Consider the following 21,725-nt stretch of genomic DNA (forward strand, 5'->3'; position numbering starts at 1 on the left):
GTTAACACCGTAGTCTATTCTGATCGTATTTTTATTTTACAAGATGAGCTATATATGACGGAAGTTCACGTGACGAATGAATGGATTTACAGTATAAGCTATTTGTTTTTAGCCTAAATCATTTTACAGTACAGAACCCAATCGATGGAACGCTATGACAGGGTGAGTTGCTGATTGTTAAACAATATTTCGAAGTAGCCCATATTTATTTCTGATAGGATGACAAGCTTTATCTCTTTTCTTGTACAGTTCTTTGAAAAGAATACTTTCCATATGGTGATGGTTAAGCAAACCGAAAATATGCTGCAACAGCACATTAAGTTGAGCTGCAACTCTGCTAACTTTAGGCTAATAGACAAATGAGTGGAAGCTTGTGGTACTGTATTTCGCCATTGCTAAATACTTATTATTATTATTCAGAAGCCCATTCTAATTACCTGTATAATTTGATAGGATATGGTGAGCTTCAGTGATTTTGGTAAGGGTAGCTCATTCTGTTAACTACTCTGACCGTTTGAACAACGGGTAACTCATCCTGAGCAGGTAGCTCAGTTTGTCAGAACACTGCCCTCGACACCGAACACAATGCATTTGCATGCATGTTGTACTGCCATGGAATCCTAAATCAACCTTGCATATTCTGCATGTTACGGTTTTATATTTTAAGAAAATGTTCCCAAACTTTGCTTCTTTTTTAACTTTCCGCCATTATTGTTGTTTTGTTTTTTAACATGTTCTATAGTTACGACGGTGTTGCCACATTGCTGCCCTCTTCAGGTTAAGACATTAACTCGCTGGAGATTGGAGGCCCTTTTGAAAATGTAAACGAAAAATCGACAACAGAAACATTTTTCGACAATTTTTTGTCGGCATTGTCGACAATATCGAATAATCATTACAGCCCTAAATTCTGACCCTATCTTTACATTGCCAGTCCAAGACCTAAGTAAAAGGGACAAAATATTACTGAAAAACCGTCAAAATGGAAAACAAATCTACATTTAATTGCATCGTTTAATTCAAAAACTGTATTCCCAGAAAAAAAAACGAAATGTAGGCAAATGGAATAAAGAATATCACAAGGCATATTTTTATTGCAAAGAGAGTTAAATGATTTATTGAGTAATGCTAAAAATATATTGCTGTGATATTTGGGGGTCAAATATCTAACAATTTCTATGCATTTTCTGGATTTTGAAATGGTCTATTATTCAGACAGTCTGAAAATAAAGAGGTTTCTGGGCTTTAGGGTGAATTTGTCATTTCCCGCTAAAACTGCACTGCTCTGACAGTTTCTCAAATTAGTTATTTTTCTCATTTACTTGACTCTCATTCTGCTTCTACTACCATGTCCTGGACAGACCAGGGGTCACTATTTACCCCCAAGGACGTGACTACACACTCCTTTAGCACTTCAGTTCAGTTGTTTGTAAAAGTTATGGGAATGCTTTTAATGAAGAAATTCTCACATTGCAAATGATTAATTTCAGACTTTTGAAGGCCTAATTCTTAGAAGTACATACAGAATAGAGTACATACAAAATATAAGTACATACAAAAAGTTTACATACAGAAATGTCTTTACAGAGGTATACTAGCAGTAGAAAGATGAGACTCTGAAAACGCCTGTAAGGTTGGCTTCAGGGGAGAGCGAGATATGGTGGCTCAGGAGTGCACATCTCATTTTAAAAGATGTTAGGAAGGCGTCCAAGGGACTGTGTGTTCCAACGGCCTCCCATGTTCTTTTGCTGATAAGGGCTTTTGTACGTTGGAGAGTATATCAGATTCATGTAACACAACGTTGCAGAGGCTACTGCTCTTCTGTCAGCACTCACCCTGTAACCCTCAAGGTCCCTCATCTGAATCTGCAGCAGGGAGAGGTCCCTCAGAATCTGGAGATTGTCTTTGTCCCATTTCAGTGCATTTCTGTAACATTTGATGGCTTCATCATACTTCTTGTCCGACCTTTGCAGTAGGCCGTAGACATGCCAACCTGAGAAACCTGGTAAAGGAAAATACACTCCCCAAAACAGCACACAGTATGAGGGAAGACTGAACTGGAAGGGTGGGGGGCAACCTTTAATAAAAACATTCCATTATTTTCCTTAATATGGTATAAAAGAGTGAATATTCAGTGCTTTTGAAACCCTACTAAACAAGGGTAAATGGGATGCAGGTAAAATGTTCCAATATCACATTAATACTGTTTTCCAGCAGACGACGCAGAATCTAATCTGGGATAAAATATGCTGAGGTGGTCTTAATCCTCTTTATGAAAAACCTGCTCTGCCAGCTTTATACGGAGGGATGAGGGAAAGGTGAAGGTAGGTGAGGCAGAGCTACACAACCAACATAATCCTTGTTTGCTGTTACAGCATACAGAAAACTCAATTTTCATACCAATCCCTGCTTTTTTCCTGTATTTATTTTAATATTCTTAGAATGAATTTCTTACACCATCCACTACATTTCTCAATATTAGAACTTACCTTACCACGACATTCTCAATGGTTTGGCTGCAATTAACAGAACAGTGATCAGAATGAGAATGTTAAAACAAACCGCGAAGCATTTACATTTTGTTTCCCTATGAACACTATCCAGACATTGTGGATGTGGTGTTATTCTTGCTACAGGAAAAGCAAAATACCTGCAAATAATATGGATACAAACTGATGCATCTCAAGTGTATTAAAATGGATTGGGAGTGACTCAAGAAACTGCTAGATGAATTCTGCTTGTTATTGACCGTGATGGGGTCAACGCCAGCGATGTACAATTCAACGGAGAGCATATTACAACTCTGAACCAGTTACCTGTGGTATATGGACAGCTATGACAAACTAAAACTTTATGGAATATGTACTAAGGGGAGTGATAGATGGGTTTTCAAGTTAAAGTATCTGTATGAAAGCCCATAATACCAACTGTGATGCCAAATTTGTTTTTGCCTGCAACAATAAGTATAATGAAAGCTGGGGGTGTTGCTATTTGAAAAAGCAACTTGAGTGCAGAACTTTGCACCCACCTGCCAAGAATTTGGCATATCATATTCTAACACCTGTGCTCCCCTAGTAATGTATTTCAGTGATGTTCCTTACAGCAATTGCAAAATGTACCGCAGTGGAAAACCAGGGCAACCAACTGAATATGGCAAATATATTTCTCTTTAAGAGATACACCACTTTTTTTCCATTTGGAATTCACCAAGATGATGAAGTGCATATGGGTTACACTACATCAAACTAAGCGCGTGACGTATTTAATTGAAAATGTCAATATTACAATTGTTAGGAACAACAGAATAATAATAATAATTAATAATTGCTTACACTTATATAGCACTTTTCTGGACACTCCACTCAAAGCGCTTTACAGGTAGTGGGGACTCCCCTCCACCACCACCAATGTGCAGCATCCACCTGGATGATGTGACGGCAGCCATAGTGCGCCAGAACGCTCACCACACATCAGCTATCAATGGGGAGGAGACCAGAGTAATGAAGCCAATTCATGATGGGGATTATTAGGAGGCCGTGATTGGTAAGGGCCAATGGGAAGTTTGGCCAGGATGCCGGGGTTACACCCCTACTCTTTTCGAGAAACACCCCGGGATTTTTAATGACCACAGATAGTCAGGACCTCGGTTTTACGTCTTATCCGAAGGACGGCTCCTGTTTACAGTATAGTGTCCCCGTCACTATACTGGGGCATTAGGACCCACACAGACCACAGAGTGAGCGCCCCCTGCTGGCCCCACTAACACCTCTTCCAGCAGCAACCTTAGTTTTTCCCAGGTCTCCCATCCAGGTACTGACCAGGCTCACACCTGCTTAGCTTCAGTGATTTACCAGTTGTGAGTTGCAGGGTGATATGGCTGTTGGAACAAACACAAGAAATTGTGTTTGTATGTGGAATAATTTTGGGAAGTATCCTCTTGCCACAACACCAAAGGTTTATGCTACTTTCAGGGGCAGGCACATATGTCCTTGATGAAGCCTGCCGAATATTAAAAGAGTTTCAAAAGACCATAGCACATAGGAAAATAAAGTCCTATAAGGAGTTTTTTTAAATTATTATTCCTTGTCTAACTAGGATGCTGCCATAGAGGTTCTCTGTACAACCTACTATTTAACAAAATAACACTTAAAAACAGTAATGCATCCCTCTATTTAAAACAGCTTCAATGTTTTTACTAAAAATAAAAGCCAAAAACCAGAAATGTTTACAGGATTCATTTCTGTTGACTAAAATCACCCAAGTGTGAGGCAGCATGACACCCTTTGGTCATGGATGTATTACACTTCAAATTAGAAAATACAAGCAAGAGAATGCTACTGGGGACAGAGCTCCATTGGTTTATAAGCCCACCACAGTTAAATACCTTGTCACCAGCCAGTGTCTGGGTAAATCGAACAATTCAGAGTAGGAAAAGTAACTGTGCTTTTGAGCACTTTTAGTCACAAGTGCACAATGAAGCTTGAATATTAGTCCAGACCAGAAAGACAACACCACAATGGCTTGCTACAAACTGAGCTCGTATAAAGGGAAACAGAGGAAGGCTACTAAACTCTGGTACCTTCCTAGATTTGTAATGAAAACACCCAAATAAAAGACGAGAGGGCCATCTTAAACCACTCGATGCTGGAAGCAGGAGATTCCAGAGAAAGTGGGAGCTGGATGGTGTCGCAGACAGCAAAGATGCTCAGCTCTCGAGCTCTTGAAAAGGATACAGACGTGACTCTTGAGATCATTGCGCAGGCCTCGTCTTACCAACTCATATGCTTCCTCCTTCTTGCCCAGGCAGTTCAAGGTTAAACCCTTCATTGCTAGAGTCTCTGAAAAAGGAAAACATTGCAATTTATTAATCAGAGAAAACATCCACAGCAGTCTGAAATTCAGTTAAGTTATAAGGGCAATAAAGCAATTCCTATTAAATATCCGATTAAAGCAAAACTGAAAGGGAAACAGCCTTCAGTACAGATTTAAAAAGTACAGACAACAATCACAGTAAAACCATCCATAAAAAGCAACAAAAAAAACACAAAATATAATGTATATCAAGAACCAAAAGTGGCCACACAATTTCACTTAATCTAAATTTTAGATATTGGAGTCATTTAGATATTTCCTCTGGATTGACCAGCTCATGCCATAACAACTTTCTTCCATGTTCTATTTTGATCCTGATAAGCACTCTGAAGATACAGTTCAGCAAAAAAAATGCACAATGGATTTGTCGATTTTCATGAAAGTTGAAGGTGACATTCTTGTTAAATTCAACAAGTCAAGGTGATGACATTTAAAATCACTGTAAGATATCTTTAATTTTAGTATCTTTCGTATGAAGTTGAAGGGAAGCATCTGCCCTCCTTTGATCACTAACTAAATATGCCGTTACCATGGAGCTGACCTTGCAATTTTCATGACGCAACATAAAAATCACATGAAAATTATCAGCATTAGAAAACTGATGTTGAAATTAAACTTGAAAACTGTAAGTCAACAGTGTCATGGAATACAGGGCAATACTGATTAATCAAATGCAGTCCTTGAAAAATGAAAAGTAATTCTTTTCAAAATGTTAGTTTTGTAATAAAATGGCAAAAACAGATTTTAAATTATAATTATCAGAAAATGTATGACCCTAACTATTTGACTGCGACTCTTAAAAATAACATTGCAAACCCATTGTATCAATAAGAAGAAAAGATTCAGTATATCAATTTTTCAATTCTCTGCAGGAGTGGTTTACATAAATTCTTCAGCCTTGCTGTTTAACATCATAGGTAACATGCCAGTAGAGTCTGCGAAAGGCTGACATTGCTAATTTTCCATCAAGACACAAAGGCATTTTGACAGTGCTGAGTAACAAATTTAAGCTGCAGAAGGATCTGTTTCTTTCCTTAGAAGCAAAATACCGGAAGCTTTTTTCCATTTGACTGTCAAGTCATCATATACCTACAGAGCTAATTTTAAGAACCACACTTTTGCCTCAAACATATGTGTGGATAACCACTAATTAAAGAAACCTGTAGATCCTGAAAAGGCATTTCTCTTTACCAGATCAATCATCAGCTAGCAGCAACTATTAATCTCCTGTTTTGTTCAAAACTATGTTTACCTACCTCCATGCTCAGCAAACTTGGGGTTAGAAAGGATCTGTTTACAGAACTTCAGGCCATTTCTGTACTGCTTGTGTTCATAACATCTCTGCAAAAAACAGGAAGAACAAAAACATTAATTGCAGCAAGACAGCAGTAAAAAGGCAAGAAAGAGTTTGAAGAACATTAAGAACTACCACAAGTATCCAAGTGTGTTTATCTTGCAATAATAAGCATTCAGCATTTCCCCATGTTTAATAATACTTACTGTGACTCCTATTTTATAGTGCTTTGAAATCCTTTTGGATCCTTTTTTACATTCCATAAAGGACCCATTTCAATCACAGCTGATGTACGGCTGCCACCTGGGTGACCTGTAGCCCCACTAGACAGCAGAAACTTAAATTAACAGCTTTTCCTATAGCACTGTGACCCAGTCACCATACTGGAGCAGTGGCTTGGGAATTTCAGACCAGATGGAAGAGCGCCACCTATTGGTCCACTAACACTACTTATAGCAGCAACCTGATTTTACTTGCAGATCCATCCAGATCCATCATTGAGATTTAGCTCAACCTTGACTTTTCTCCTGAAATCTTAAGAGATCAGCTTACAAGGTGGTCAATTTGCTGTTCAATTTATCTTATTGATAATGAATCCTAAGTACCACAAAAAATATTCTGTATAACTTCCAAGGGTAGACAGATCTAAATATTAGTATGTCCATTTTCAAGCATAATTAATTTGCTGCTGTTATAATGAGATGATTTCACTTCTAAAAAGCATCTTGTTCTAAAGCAGCTTTGTCTCATGTAATATGATACCACAGTGTGTCTTTGAACAGGGTGGATAATTTCTCAAACAGACACATAGCCATAGCAACGACTCCAACATACTGATACTCTTTATCACCTCTGTTTTCATTTTTATTTCAATATTTGAATGCGATTCCAAGTAGTAAAGGCAACTGATGGCAAATTCACATCAAGAATGTTGACCTGGAGGTTTGAATCCTCCCAGGATTTTTTAAACACAACGTTCTAGTCAGAAGTGCAGAGACCCGAAACTGTGGGCGCAGAACAGAAATTGTGAAAATTATGTCATGAAAAAAAGTTAACTTTAGAAGGAAACGAGTAAAACGATGATCACAGGATCTGAACAAGATGGCTTGTGTTACAAAGTTCAATAATCAAGCCTAGTCTGAGCTCAGGCAATAAACAGTTTTGCTGAATTACAGAAGAAAGCAAGCCTATAAAGTTCCTACTGGAAAAAAAGGGCTTTTTTAATTGATGAAGCAGTAAATAACTGGTTGTAAACTCCAACAAACCGGCCTACAGTTAAGGGAACTTGGTTTCTGCTAAAAACAACCCATTCCATATTATCAGATATCTATTCATCCATTTTCTCACTTCTTTATCCAATACAGGGTCATGGGGGAGCCAGCAAGCAACCGGTGCAAGGCAGAATACACCTTGGACAGGATCTCAGCCCAATACCAGACATCACTAATTACAAATATTAATAAACAATCAACCGGGAAAGGTAATGAACGACATATTCACATTCACAATGACAACCAGGAGTATGCCTTTTTATATAGCTGTGCCTCCACACAGTTCGTAATTCTAGCTGTGCCACACCCACAGACAGAAGCCAGGGATCTTCCAGTGTCAGCACACCGCCTATGCAATGCAGCTGGTTGAAATGACAGCTTCCTGTGCCACTGCTGACCCCGCACCGGCGGCACTGACTGTCTCGGATACGATACGTGGGGCTGTCCTCAGGCTGGCACTGAAGCTCTGCTCCTCACGGCTTTCATCGGAAGTGTTAGACCCAAGCAAAACAGTCCGCTTGGCAGCACAGGACACTGGGTCTTCAACTCTTCCCAGAATATGCCGCTAACAACTCAGTGTGAGCAGTAACTGACAGTCCCAGACTGAGGCACAGCATCAAAGGAAATTATGTTGTTTGACTTATCATGTAAAAAGGTAAAACATATTACACATTTAGTAAACATAACCCTGTAAAACACTATAGGTTTGTCCATTTTAACAGTATTAATATGTCATTAAAATATTACTATGTAAAAAGCCTTGTAATATCTCATGTATAATAGTTTTTGGCACAAGGTAAAATCCAGGTGCTTGCTCACCGTATGAATATCGAGGTAGCCGTATGGTCAAAATAAGAACAGTATTAACCCAAAGTAACCTCTCAAAATTCCCTGGTGTTTAAAGACATCCGGAAATAACGTGACATAAAATAAAGCTGCTCTCTTGTATAAAAAAACTGTAAAAAAATCACAGTATCACATACACACTCCAACAGGTATTTATGTGAATAACACAAATGACATAAGAATCATGAAACTGATCACTAAATCAGCACAAATGATATTAAGAGCATTTGCGGCTTTTAGATCACAGCATCAACATACTGTACACTGTATTCTATACATTTTGAAGATCAAAGATTGCCTACCGTTGGACAATTCATTTAAAATACTCAAGCACTGACCTCTAAGCATTGGGAATGTACTGGCCTGAGTAAAGAAATGTAATTCTTTCTGTAAGAAGAGATTAATCGATACATTACCTCTGTCCTCAAACAAAGGATCAGCGTCACAACCAACACTAATTTAATCATTTTCTAAATCTGTATCAATGAAAGCCTATCAAGAGTTATGAATTGATTTTAAATTAATTATTTAATCCAAGGCAGGCTGTTCATGTTAACTGGCATCTCCACATTGCTCACCACTGCACATTGTCTAAGTAAAAGCCTGCCATTTCAGGTTACAGAAGATATTACGAGTGTTTTGTGTCCATATATAAATTATGTAACATCTAAGAAATGCAACATAAACAGCTTTTGTTTAAGCGACGCAGAAGTTTGATAAACTGCACTTATATTTTGAATATACTGAACTTGAAAAGTTCCATGTGTTTTTGTTACAATTCTGTACAAAAAAACATTGTGTTCTTTAACTATTGAAATCTCCCCTTAATTTTGGCAATTGCTTTATGAGATTTGAACTCAATCGCACCCAGACACAATAGCTTACTGTTCAAGACTTTATAGTGTTTCAAAGAAAAATGTTCAGAGACTGAATTTGACAGCACTGCCAAATGGGTTATCAGAAAATCACCTCTAAAATTAAGTGTGGCACCACAGACTTCACAAAGCTGTGCACACATAACTTATCTTGGTTTTTAATCTGATACAAATTCTTCTTCCAAAGAAGGATAGCCAAATTTTTATTCTAGTAATTGAAAACACACAAACCCAATTTCATAAGTCACCATATGCAAAAAGTTTTCTCCGAGTTCTTATTAAGAAGAATACTAAAATGCATCATTGCCGGATTTTTTGTCTCTATATGCAGTTAGTGTAGCCGGATTGTTTCTTGACATAGCACAGTTCTACTTTCTACCCTTTTCTTTCCAGCAAGTACATGCTCCTGATACCCACCTTAATCCTTAATAGTAACTATATAGGACACATTGCATTATCAATACAAATGATTTACAATATTAATTCATACCCTCCTTTAACAAAGTAATAGATCATAAGTAAGCCTGCTGCACTGTAATATACTGTAAGGAGCACAGAACTGAAAAATAGCTCTCAGACACTGTACCTAAGTACTCTCTTCCCAAGAGGTCTGCTTTTAAGATTTAATGGTCTGATCTGTAAAACAGTATACTGAAGAAGTAAGTGTTAAAAAGGTGATGGAAATCAACTACACCACAGCTCTGTCATGTTTTGGTACAACTGAAAGTGAAGGAAGGCCAAAGGCATCCTTTTTGTCCACTGCTACTGATGTTACAATGACAGACCCGCTGCGTCTTCAACTATAAACATACATAAAAGGCACCGGCAAGATTGTCTCTTTAGACAACATTCTCAGTAAAACTGTGACGAAATGGTTATTAACACCTTAGATTTTGGAAACCTGCTGAATGAAGAACAAAAAAAGTTGTGCTACGTAAGATTACAATCTTGAGGACCTGACACAAAACCAGTGACTCCATGTTAATGACAATTACAGAAATATTGACAAAATGTTATATTTTAATTATACCATGATTGGTAAAAAACAAAAACAAAACAGGGGCACTTCCCAATTTCACAACATCTATTATGTCAATTGCCGAAACGTTTACTTTCTAGTCTACTTTCTTAATGAAACCAACTTTAAAGTCTGATTCGATACGTTTAAATAAGAAGATCTCGGGTAAAACCGGTTATCATTAGTGCTAAACTTACTAGCTTAACAGAACGAATTATTTGCATTATTAAGTCAAATCGCCTGTTTTTTTGTGTGTTAGTCAGCTGCAAATTAAAAGTCTCTCTAAAGCCTGCAGGACTCTGGAGATCAAAGACTAAAATTCACTACCTCGGTCTCAAACTACAATCTTTCACATTGACTTTTTAAATATTATTTGAATCCATCACCTTCGCTGCTGAGGCCTAAACACAATGCATTCTGACAAGGGCTACAGGTGCTTTCCTATTTCAAACCGAAATGGATGCGCGTGTGAGACAACTGCAGCCCTGTCTCCAATTTTGTCTTTCCGGCATTCCAACATTCCAAAAGCGATTTCTTCCACTACAGTAGAGTCTCAACATTTGTAATCGTCAGGTGTTTAAAACCTTTGCAAAGGCTGAAAATAACCCTGCTGCCTATAATAACTAAAGGAGTTTTTCCTAAGCTATGAAAATGTCATTAAATGTATGTAACGCTTCCTAATAAATGTAATTTCGCATTTGTCATAAATAAATGTAATTTCAGGAGAGAACATTTCATGTTGACAGGAGAGAAGGCATTGGCTGTTCATCCAGCCACAAAGGCGTGTCCCAAGGAGCTGAAGTGAGAAGGGATATACAGGTAGGCTAGAATAAGCCCACAACGCATTTTTCACATTTGCAGCCCAAATCGATCCTAGTGACTCACAAATAATCAAATCTGACAATATTAAATCCGTGAATATCGAAACCCTGCTAAATTTGCATCTTCAGAACATAAACATGCAGCGACCTGCCCTGAGAGCTTGCTGGGAAATGCAGAAAGAAAAAGTGCTGAAGAACATCAGAAAGGCTACAAACAGGAGGATGCACTTCGGCCCATATAGCCCAGTTGGGTGGTAGTGCTAAATGATCCAAAGACCTCATCCAGCCATTTCTGGAAAGAAGTCAGGTTATCAGCTTTAACAACATGGCAGGGTAGCTTACTCCCACAACTCTTAATGACTTATGTTTTCATCTTTGAGAGAGGGTTGACTTTGAGGATTTTGTATACCTGAATCAGATCTTACTTTAGTCTTCTCTGTTCCCAACTAAAAAGGTTAAATTCTTTTTATCTTTCAAAGCAGGACATTCCTTTAAGCCTGCAAGTATCTTCTTGCACTAACTATCCCATCCATCCATTTTCTTAAAGCTTCATTCAATTCACGTTCTAGGGGGAGGCAGAGCTTATCCCAACAGGCAACAGGAGCAAGGCATGACACACCCTGGATGGGACACCAGTCCATCACAGGGCACACACAGATAATTTATCCAAGTTTTGAATTCTGCCCAATTCTTTTTCATTTTCCCTAGCTGCTTCTATAGTGATTACTAATCCTATTTTGGTATGGTCTGCAAATTTAACAATACTAGACTCTGGATCACAGTTATATATAAGGAAGAGCAATGGTCCCAATACCGACCCAAGTGGTACACCACTAATTACATCATTTAACTGGACCGATTTACCCTTTTCTATTAATTAAGCATTTCTAAGCACATGAAAATAAACTAGTTTCTATTCACCAGCACAACGGGGGGAAAAAACTTTAAAATAAATTTGTGTAAATCACCACCTATTCTACATTATCTAATAATGCAAGGGAAAACTACTTTAATTACAGATAATAACCAATTGAAGGATTTTGCACTTGCCTATTTTTAATCTCTGAGAGCCATCTCTTGCCCCTGCAATTATCAGAATGATTCAGTTGCACAGAGTAGATCAAAGGACAAGATGCAGGAAGCAGTGTTGTTTAGGCCCACAGTCAAAGTGAATGAGGCTTCTGCTTATACGGAGCGTAATTTTTGCAATGAGAGGAAAATGACCTAGGGAAAAGGCCATCAGATTTGACACACACCTTTGATGTCCAAATCTGCAGAGATGAGGAAAGCCCAACAACCCAGCTTCCTGTCTCTCAGTCTTTGCTTGTGATACAAGGATGTTGATCTAACGGCATTGCCAACACCATGATGAGTAAATAACCAGTGTGGACACATACTTGCATATTATACAATGTATCAAAAGGGGTTTCACACACACCAGACAACTGTAGTCTGACTGCAACACTAGGAATGCAAAGAGGTGCATCACAGTTCATCACCTGGTCTGTTTTGCCTCTTCCGGTTTTTACTTTGGTTGAGTTGTTAATCACTGGCTAGTTTATTTAAGGTTTCTGTTTGGGGCATATTTGTTAAACCAACTCTCAGCTCCTAAAAGGTCACATGGGATTTGTAACTGGTATCAACCCTGTACTTTAATGTAATTTACAGAAGAGTTTCAGAACACCTGTATGAGGACACCTGCCTGAATGGTAACCAAACTGACCTCTGCAGAAAGGAAAAAACGCTAATAGTGGGAGAGTCTGATACAGTTTCAGTCCCACCTGTGTCTGTTCATCATTGATTGATTCAACTGTTTTTTTTTAGTCAGATATTGGCAAGCCAGATTTCTGTATGCTTAGGTTGTTTGAAAGACCAATGAAGCTGGGTATTTTGAAACTGAGAATTGACAGAAAATACAAATTAAAAAAAAATCTAAATAAGCAATCACGACAACTCAGATATGGATTGAAGACTGGAATGATGCTAGGAGCCTATGGTAATGTGTACTCTGAAATAACAGGAAATCATGCTTATCCACTAAACACAACACATCTAACATATTTGGTTAGGTGAAGGCACTATGGGCTTTTTTTGCAGGAATATATATGTTCCATTGCACATGTAAAATGTGACAGAATGTCCCAACTTCAAACTTGCCAAATGCCCTTTTGCTGATTATTAAGACTTATTACCTGCATTATAGTTCCTCCTACATACACTACACTCCCTTTAAACAGTTTCCTGAACTGCTTTTTTTCGGGAACACTTCTGCAAATGTTCCAAAACTACAATATTCAAGAACCCAGAGCACATAGGACACATAATATTATCCCCTTATATAGCTTAATTAACTCACATACAGGTAAACTGAAGTACAGTTCAAAGGATTAGCTTGAAATTAGGAGTTCTTTGTTGCAAGTTTTATGATTACATAGCACATTACACCGGGTTAGCAAAATGAAGAGCTGCAATTATGACCAGATAGACCAAATAAAGCAATAAATTAAAAAAAAAACATGTCAGTACTTATTTAAATGTTATTGACTGAAATTATCAGAAAAAATTGCCAGTGTTAGCAATGTGGTATAATTCTGGCATCCAAGGGTGCAAACTACAAAACACTAGACCAAAATAAACTATTTGGTTTATTGCATCTCGAAATTTGTGAATTATTTCAGTAAGGAAATATGACTACTGATACATTCTGCATACAACTCCACTAAGTGCATGGGTAGGTCCTATGTAAACGCCCAGGACTACACGGTAAAAAACCTTTAGACGTTTCCTACAGTCAACTTTCAAGTAAATTACAGGAAAATATAACTATCTGCTACAAGATTTACAAAAGCAGAAAAGCTCTGGAGTTATGAAACTTGAGACTGTCATAAATTGCACCTGGAAATACATTTGATGAAGAACCATGGCAAAAATACTTCCTAATTATCTGCAGCACGTGGAACAGGGTTAAAACAAACAATATCAACTCAAACGGATTACAAAACATCACACAGAAGCATGCTGATACTAAGTTCTGCTCCTGTACTAACAAATAAGTTACCTGGCAAGGCAACAAAGGAACTCGCATACTACAAAGAGTCTTATTTTACGTATTTATGTATCAGAACTTTAATCTGTGAACACTGTATTCCTTCAAAAGACACTTTTGAAAAATAATTTAATCAACATATATACTGCTTCACCCAAAGTGGGCGTTTAACGAAAATATGGTTCAAGTGTTGGGTTCAATTCGAACTTCTCTATTTCAAACACTTTTTTGGTTTTTACTTTTTTGCAACCGTCCAAGTGTGGAAGCAATCTGGCGTTCGCTTTGTCAGTTTGTTGCTTTACCCTGTGTGAGGAACCAAAAAAAAAAACTCATTGATATGAAAAGGCTCATCATCATAATGTCCTGACACAATCTTTCATTTAGATCACAGGGAGAATCTGCACACACTGTACAAGGCCTGTCCGTTCTAAAAGTAGGCTGTAGGGTTCGTACTGTTTAAAAATGAAACCGTTAAAGCGGTTTAACTTACAACAGAAAACGACAGTTCAATAACAACGTGTTACGATTGCTTCACAACAGGGACAGAAGCAGGGGACACCTGAGCAAACCCGAGGGATGATTTAGCATGTGAAGCAGGCCTCAAACACGGACTTCCGTCGCTTTCAGTTCCAGTCCTTAATGTATGACACGCGAGAAAATACGTGCACTATCGCTTTCAAAGTTTACTGCTCAAGACGTTTATGAGCTGAAAGCAACCCTGAGCGGAAAATTCCTTAAACCCACGAAGAAAACTGTGGCATGTGCGTCTATACCATATCGTAGATATGGAGTAGAAAGCCCGACTATAGAAGGAGCAGTACTGAGTCCAGAAACACTGACAGCTATAAATGATCCCGGAACACCCAGCCCTACCAGCACCACCACGACACCTGACACAGCAACAAAGCAAATATGCTATGTACGCAATTTTAATTCACTGGGGGGGAATTGGTGATTGCAAATAAAGCAAAAATAAACCTTAGATTAATCACATCGGAATGCGGCGTTTAATAAGGCAACATCGCATCTGGCCTCGGTGGGAGTAATCTCCCGGCAGACCGTGGAGTTAACATGGTCTCTGATCGCAAGAGGGTAAAGGACACGAACAGGAGCAACCGGCAAGGAAACGAGTTACATCAAGCTCCGCTGTTACAGAAAAAAACGGTGCAGCTGGGGTTGCATTTAAAATCCCAAATTGGTGGTGTCCAATGATCGGTTGTGCCATGCTAGGCCGTTTGGTGCAGGATTGACAGCACTACTCCTCGCAGTGCAGGAAAGGCAGCGATCTGGCAATGTGTGCCGGCGAAGCGCTCTGATCAAGCCCGCTAGTGTGCTGGTATCCACTCACCAGAATCCTCTTAAAGAGAGCGTTCTCCTTCGGCGGCAGTGTGACTGTCGGCATCGTTCCTTGTTTCCCGGTGCTCAGCACATGTGAAGAAGGCCTGTATAAATAAATCTTTTTCCTTCTCTCTCGCTCCCGTTCTCCCCTTGTTCTCTGAGGCTTCTCGCTCTCTCTTGCTCTCTCTCTTTTCGGGCTCTCTCCTCTCTCACGTGGTGACTGAAAGCCCCTTTCAGCCCAAAATGGCCGACGTACTTCTCCTCCGGGTCAAGCTCCCGTCTGCGTTTGCGTACCGACCCCGCCGCTGAAGCGCTCGCAGCACCCTGGGCGCAGGAAGCAGGTGGTGGAGGCGCTCTAGGCCCCCTGAGTCCTCCGCGTCGTTAGGGGGCGCACAGCAAAATGGTTAACTTGAAAATATTTTGACACCCATTTGCTCGCTTGTGTTAGTTTGCAATAATGAGCGAGGTTTTAGCCACAATCTTTAAAAAAATATTTTCAATATTATCAATTGTGTTAATTGAATAGTACTTAGAAAATCAATGTGTTGCATTGTCTTAATGTGGTATCGTGTTATTTTCATGAAAATGATGCATTTTAAAGTATATTTCTAAAACAAGAGCAGAAGTCAAAAGAAGACGATAAATCGGTTTTCCCCAAGAACATGTCAGAAGGCAACATTCCAAGACTCATTTTGAAATGTGGTCTTGGGAAACCAGAAAAGCGCAGAATCTTCAGAATACATATGGGAAAAAGACAGTAGATTAAAAAGATAATAACTTTCAAGTGCAAATAACGATATAATTCCAGTTTCTAATATGTCATTTGTATTAGATCAACCTAATTTCTTAAGCATACATCCGAGAAAACCTCAACAACTGAGACCCTTTTTTTCTTTCAACTTTCAGCGTCAAAGCAACCATTACTTGTTCCTAAAATATCATATCAAATATTTTTTTTCATTTCTGTATATTATTGGACATATAAATCACATTTGTTTCTTCTGTTGGATAACAGTTTCTTTATTACATAGAGATAAAATAGACTTTGGGTTTACATTTATTGTAGTACCATCTTGAATTGAGCTAATCGAAGACAGACATTGACTTTATACAGAATCGTACCTTATCAAAGAAAGACCTTGCTTTGTAAATTACTTCCAAAAATGTTTACTTTAAAAAAAAAATTCAGAATAACTGCACTCGATCAGTACCTTCAAGGAAATGTCATCTTAAAAATGCTTCAAATAAATACAAAAGCACTCTTTTTTTTAGCTTTCCAAAAACTGATTTTCCTATGTCCAAGGGACAGATTAAGTCTGTTACTAAGGAGGTTTTGCTTTAGTCTCATGGTCCTCAAGATCATTTCCAGTGCTTGTCGGTTTAAAAAAAAATCCTCAAAAAAGTCCTTGACTTGAACAGAAAATGTGTATAGAATAGTGAAACACATTCCGCTATTCAAAAACAACTTCATTATATATTCCCATATAATTTGTCATCTTATAAAATGTGTCCTTGAATTCTACATTCCATTTCTAAGACATAGCTATTTGAATATCATGAAAGGTCTGTAATGTGTGAGTTTCTGGAGGTAGGGACAAAGACATTCAGATGAAGTCCCCTAGGCCACACGTACAACCCACTGAGTCATTAATTCTCCTGGACTCGGGATTCGTTTTTCCTGTTTATAATCTCTTACCACCTCAACATTTTAGCCGAAATGTTTACTTCTGGATCACTCTGTTGCGTGTTAGTCCAAACCCCTGCAAGCCCTGAAGCCAGAGAACAGCTTAAGCTTTAAATGCTTCAGTATGTTTGGCACTGCTGAAAAAATGCTATATTCTTCTCTGCTGAAGCGATGTTGATATTTGTAAGTAATCTATGAACCTGCCAAAGACAGACTGATAAAACTTTTATGCATTAGACATGCTTTCATCCATATACATTGAAGGACTTTCCTTGAAAGTGTTAGATCATCTACAAACCCACCAGTAGTGCCATCATTTTGATTTGCCTCCTTGAATCTGCCTCATGTTGTCTGGCTTTTTAAAGTGAGAAATAAAGGCAAGAACATCTCTAATGGAGTAAAAAGTGTTTATGTAAGACATAGATGTTGCATCACTTCAGTGATGTCCTACATCTCATTAATCATCTAAAAAAATCTTGTCTATCTATTGATAGATAGATACTTTATTGATCCTGTGAGATAAATAGCAGATTTTTTCAATTGATAGAGGACTGTGGGTTGAAGTAATAATGATAATTCCTTACACTTATATAGTGCTTTTCTGGACACTCCACTCAACATGCTTATTCAAATGGCTTATTTGCACTGATTCTGTTACAGAAGGTAACCCCAGGCATGCTAGCAAGGTTAGCTAGTGTCTCTAACTTATGTGTGCCCTTTGAAAGACTGGCATCCGTTAAAGGTATATCTCTTTGTGCCTTATACTTCCAGGGAAATTTCATTAATGGATGGATAATGGTATTTGCCCTATGTGGTTAATAAACATTACAGTAGCAGAAAAAAATATTAGTTGTTTTTATGGCATAGATATTGGGAAATGGAAAATCTAAAATTTAGATTCTAACTCCTATTAATATTGTAAATTGTAATATTACCATTTCTGTGCTACTGGTAACCATTACTGTACATAGAAGAACTTATAATTCAAGCATTTATTAGTTCACACAGGGTTAGCAATGGGTAATTTCTACATCTCTAAATTTACAAAATATCACATTATAATTTCCCGTGTTTATTTAATCGTCAATTGTTTGAGTTGAAAAACGCCGAATTGAAGATTGCATGTAAATGAAATCGGATATTATTAAGTTGTACAGTTCTCACAATCAAGAAATCTGAGATCAACTATCACGCCTGAACCTTCCTTGTCCAGTCCTACTAATCAAGGAGCGAGCTTTTTCGCCGTGCGAGTACGGTTATTGAAAATATTACACTGAGATTGACCATGTCTTTAAACCGGCTATTGCTGCAGACAGCGACTGTTAGCAAGAGTAAGTTTATTACTTATTACTTATCTTTTATTTTCCGAATAAAGGTTATGAAACTATACTAGGTCTTTCGATCTACAAATGCTTTTTTTGCAGAAGCAGGCCCCTACCTGACCTTTTCTCAATATCATACTGTGTTTGAACTCTGTTCGATTAAAGAGGAATACGTTACATCAGTAATTTAGCTAAGACCGTAAGTAACAATGAATCATTAAATGTGCAGTTTGTGTTTACGTTATTTCCCCATAATTAATTAAACCATTATTTTGTCGTATCTAGCGAATAGTAAAGATATTGCAATTTAATTACGTTAACACATGCAGGGTATAAACTAAGTTCACCTGAAAACGTCTTTTTTGTTGTCTAGATTTTATTTTGAGTTTTAGACGTTGAAAATTGGTTTTCGCTCGGCTTGTGTGGGACTGGTTGAAGAGCATTGAAACAAGTTTGCAATTCGGACATCATTTGGCAATGTGTTCGCTTCTAAGTGTCCTTTCTTCTTCCATGTTTCATTAATATCGTTTTTTAGATTCCAAAAACATGAAAAGACAGCTGTAAGAAAAGGCTGGATTGTGCTGGGTAGTTTTAATAAGATTTTTGACGATAATGTGAAAATGGAACAGTAAAGAAAAGGGTGGTTTATAGAAGTGAACGCTCCAGGTTCTTGCATAAACCAAGGCTGTCATTGTAAAATGCAGTCCTTAGGGACACTTAGTATTTTCCAATGTTTTCTAGGTTAACCAGGTGTTTTTTCTAGAGGTTTTCTACAAAATCCATCCAAAATGGAGCATTAGTCAGTTTAAATATGGAAGCTTTAGTTACTCAAAACTAAAAAAAAGTTTATCAACTTTTTAGCAGTTATTCAAACATTTCGTTTATATATGTGTATGTGTATGTGCACATGCATAAATACATACTCCTCTTTGACGAGGAACAAGTAAAGTTTCATGCCACACCGAAAAGAAGAAAAAACAAAAATTATAATTCCTTGTTTTAATGTGTGATCACAAAACATTGTGTGTTTCCTTTATACTTTTCACTGTGGAGTTAACACCTGTCTATTCTTTTGTGAGTCACACACTGACATAGCTCCCCATTCTAACCTTTTCTTTTATATTTGGGCCACTTGGATAATTGGGATTGCCTGGAGAAATAATAGCATGTGGAAAAATCTGTTCTTTTCAGATGTAACCCGTTCTGCCTTCACTGCAAGGAAGCCTGACTTCACCAACCCTAACTGGTTACGTGTTGGAATGGCGTTTGGCAGTACAGCAGTTCTTTGGACCCTGGTAAGATCACATTTGATCATCTTTACTCACAGCTGTTTCCTTAATTCTCTTTTAATTCAGCCTTCTTGCTTAATCCAAATTCTGTATTTTGAAGATTAAACCCTAAATAATATTAGTTGTGAGAATATTTACAGTTAAAAATTGGGCTGGAAGATCTCCTTGGAATCCATAAGCATTTGGTACTGGATAGCCTCAATCCAGTTTATCGTAGAGGTCACCATAAATCCCCTGTTTCTGAAAGATTAGGATCACTGACATTTTTTGATCAATTAAGAAAGAGATTTGTTCAGTTATAGGAACTCTGGTCCTTAAGGGCTGAAAGATACAGTGATGTGAAAAAGAAAGGACACTCCCTTACAATTATATGGTTTTACATATTTAGACATATCTAACCTTCATCTAGTCCTCACCAAGTCCTAACAGTGGATAAATCTAACCTCATGTGACAGATGACACACTCAAATTTAGCTTTGGCATTATTTATTAAAAATAATCAGCCACCATTCAGCTGTCTTGTGTGAAAAAGAAAGTGCACCCTATGATTAAGTAGAATGTAGAACCCCCTTAAGCAGCAATAACTTGAAATAAACATTTCCTGCAGGAGTTTATCAGTTTCTCACATCGCCAGGGAGCAATTCTGGCCCAGTTACAAAACTGCTTCAGCTCAGTGATCTTTGAGAGCATTTGGTAATGCACAGCTCTCTTTAGTTCCTGCCATAGCATCTCAATGTGGTAGAAGTCTAGCCTTTGACTTGGCCATTCCTGATTCTTTTCTTTTTCAGCCATTCAGTCGTAGATTTACCGGTGTGTTTTGGATCGTCGTCCTGTTGCATTATCCACTTTCAGCTAGATTTTAGCCATTGGAAAGGTGATCTAATTTTCCTCTAGAATGTGCTGATCTAGAGAGGAATTCATGGTGGACCAAATGACTGTGAGGCGCCCAGGTACTACAACTGCAAAGCAGGCCCAAATCCTCACCTCTCCATCACCAGGCTTGACGGCTGGTTTGAGGTTCTTGTGCCGAAGGGAAGTGGGGTTAGGTTTTTGCCAGAAAGTTGTTTTGCATCCCAGCCAGACATCTCCACTTTGGTCTCATTAATTTGATTACATTTAAACTGATTATTTGGAGTTGGATACTCCTCATTTAGGACCTGAGGAAGTTATTGTGATTAGTTTCACAATATCGCCATATTTCAACAACTCAAAATGTAAGCTTGTTGTATTGATAAACATGTTAGAAATAATTAACTAAACTAAACCTTCTTTTCTTAGTTGTTCAGGCAGCACAGTGCCGATGTGCAGGAGTATAAGAAGAGGAATGGGCTGGAGTGATGGACTCAAGCTGTTGTAAGTTTGAAGTTTGATTCCTCCCAACAGTTTTCTTGAGGAGATCTGCTTGTGAAATACTGCCGACTGTGTATGTAATTGCCTTAGGACATCAGTCACAGGATATTAAATGTCTTGCATCTTCACTGCACAACATATGTAGTGATGGAATGCACCTCTGTAAATAAAAAGATGTATTATTTTTAATGGAAGCAGGAAAAATATTTTTTAGGAAAGCATTCCTTAGTGATCTTTATGATAGTTCAGGAGTAGTAAGTATTTAGTTAAAAAGCTAAATGTGTTTAAATCTTTTTTTTTCTCTTTTGCAGGATAAGTTTTATTTGATCATTCAAGAGGAAAAGGTTGGAAGGGGCCGTGCTGTTTGCACTGAATATTTCCACGTTGTTCCCTCAGCATATTTACTGTTATCTGGTCATGGAAAGCTTGTCTAGCGTGATAAAGTTAATAAATTTATTTATGATAAACATGCACTCAATCTCTTTTCTTTTTGTTTAAAGACTACTATAAAGCTAAGACATCTGTGACTGTTTTGAAAGTTCTGCACAGAAACAAAAGTCCAAAGCAAAATACTCCTAGCCCACATTGATTTCAAGAAGGTATGCTGTCATCAAAATCTGATAATGAAGGTTTTGTGGCTGGTTCACAACATATTTTCTTTGTGCATTGCTTTGTGTGTGGTTCAAGTGATTTCAGTAT

General features: G+C 37.9%; 2 protein-coding genes across 2 annotated transcripts in view; one reads left to right on the forward strand and one right to left on the reverse strand.

Annotated features, from left to right (window-relative positions):
* Positions 1 to 15,665, reverse strand: part of LOC148678004 (N-alpha-acetyltransferase 15, NatA auxiliary subunit) — a 36,401-nt gene extending 20,736 nt beyond the window's left edge. The window contains exons 1-4 of the mRNA XM_088629928.1: positions 15,392 to 15,665; positions 6,129 to 6,213; positions 4,734 to 4,838; positions 1,836 to 1,993 (exon numbers count right to left, since the gene is read on the reverse strand). Of these exons, the coding sequence (XP_088486054.1) occupies positions 1,836 to 1,993; positions 4,734 to 4,838; positions 6,129 to 6,213; positions 15,392 to 15,445 (402 nt within the window). The 5' untranslated portion in view covers positions 15,446 to 15,665. The remainder of the gene's footprint in view (positions 1 to 1,835; positions 1,994 to 4,733; positions 4,839 to 6,128; positions 6,214 to 15,391) is intronic.
* Positions 15,666 to 18,238: 2,573 nt separating this feature from the next.
* Positions 18,239 to 21,499, forward strand: ndufc1 (NADH:ubiquinone oxidoreductase subunit C1). Its single transcript, XM_088629863.1, has 4 exons — positions 18,239 to 18,396; positions 19,579 to 19,682; positions 20,955 to 21,029; positions 21,338 to 21,499. The coding sequence occupies exons 1-3, from the start codon at positions 18,351 to 18,353 to the stop codon at positions 21,012 to 21,014; spliced, it is 210 nt and encodes a 69-aa protein (XP_088485989.1). The 5' UTR covers positions 18,239 to 18,350; the 3' UTR covers positions 21,015 to 21,029; positions 21,338 to 21,499.
* The last annotated feature ends 226 nt before the right edge of the window (positions 21,500 to 21,725 follow it).

Source organism: Lepisosteus platostomus, chromosome 1, assembly GCF_059453375.1.
Source record: "Lepisosteus platostomus isolate fLepPlt1 chromosome 1, fLepPlt1.hap1, whole genome shotgun sequence".
Taxonomy (NCBI): Eukaryota; Metazoa; Chordata; class Actinopteri; order Semionotiformes; family Lepisosteidae; genus Lepisosteus; species Lepisosteus platostomus.

Excerpts from the sequence above, each read along its gene's own strand:
- ndufc1 (XM_088629863.1), top strand. The coding sequence starts at position 18,351 with ATGTCTTTAAACCGGCTATTGCTGCAGACAGCGACTGTTAGCAAGA. Across the intron at positions 18,397-19,578 it reads GACAGCGACTGTTAGCAAGA|ATGTAACCCGTTCTGCCTTC; the intron begins GTAAGTTTATTA and ends TGTTCTTTTCAG. Across the intron at positions 19,683-20,954 it reads CAGCAGTTCTTTGGACCCTG|TTGTTCAGGCAGCACAGTGC; the intron begins GTAAGATCACAT and ends TTCTTTTCTTAG.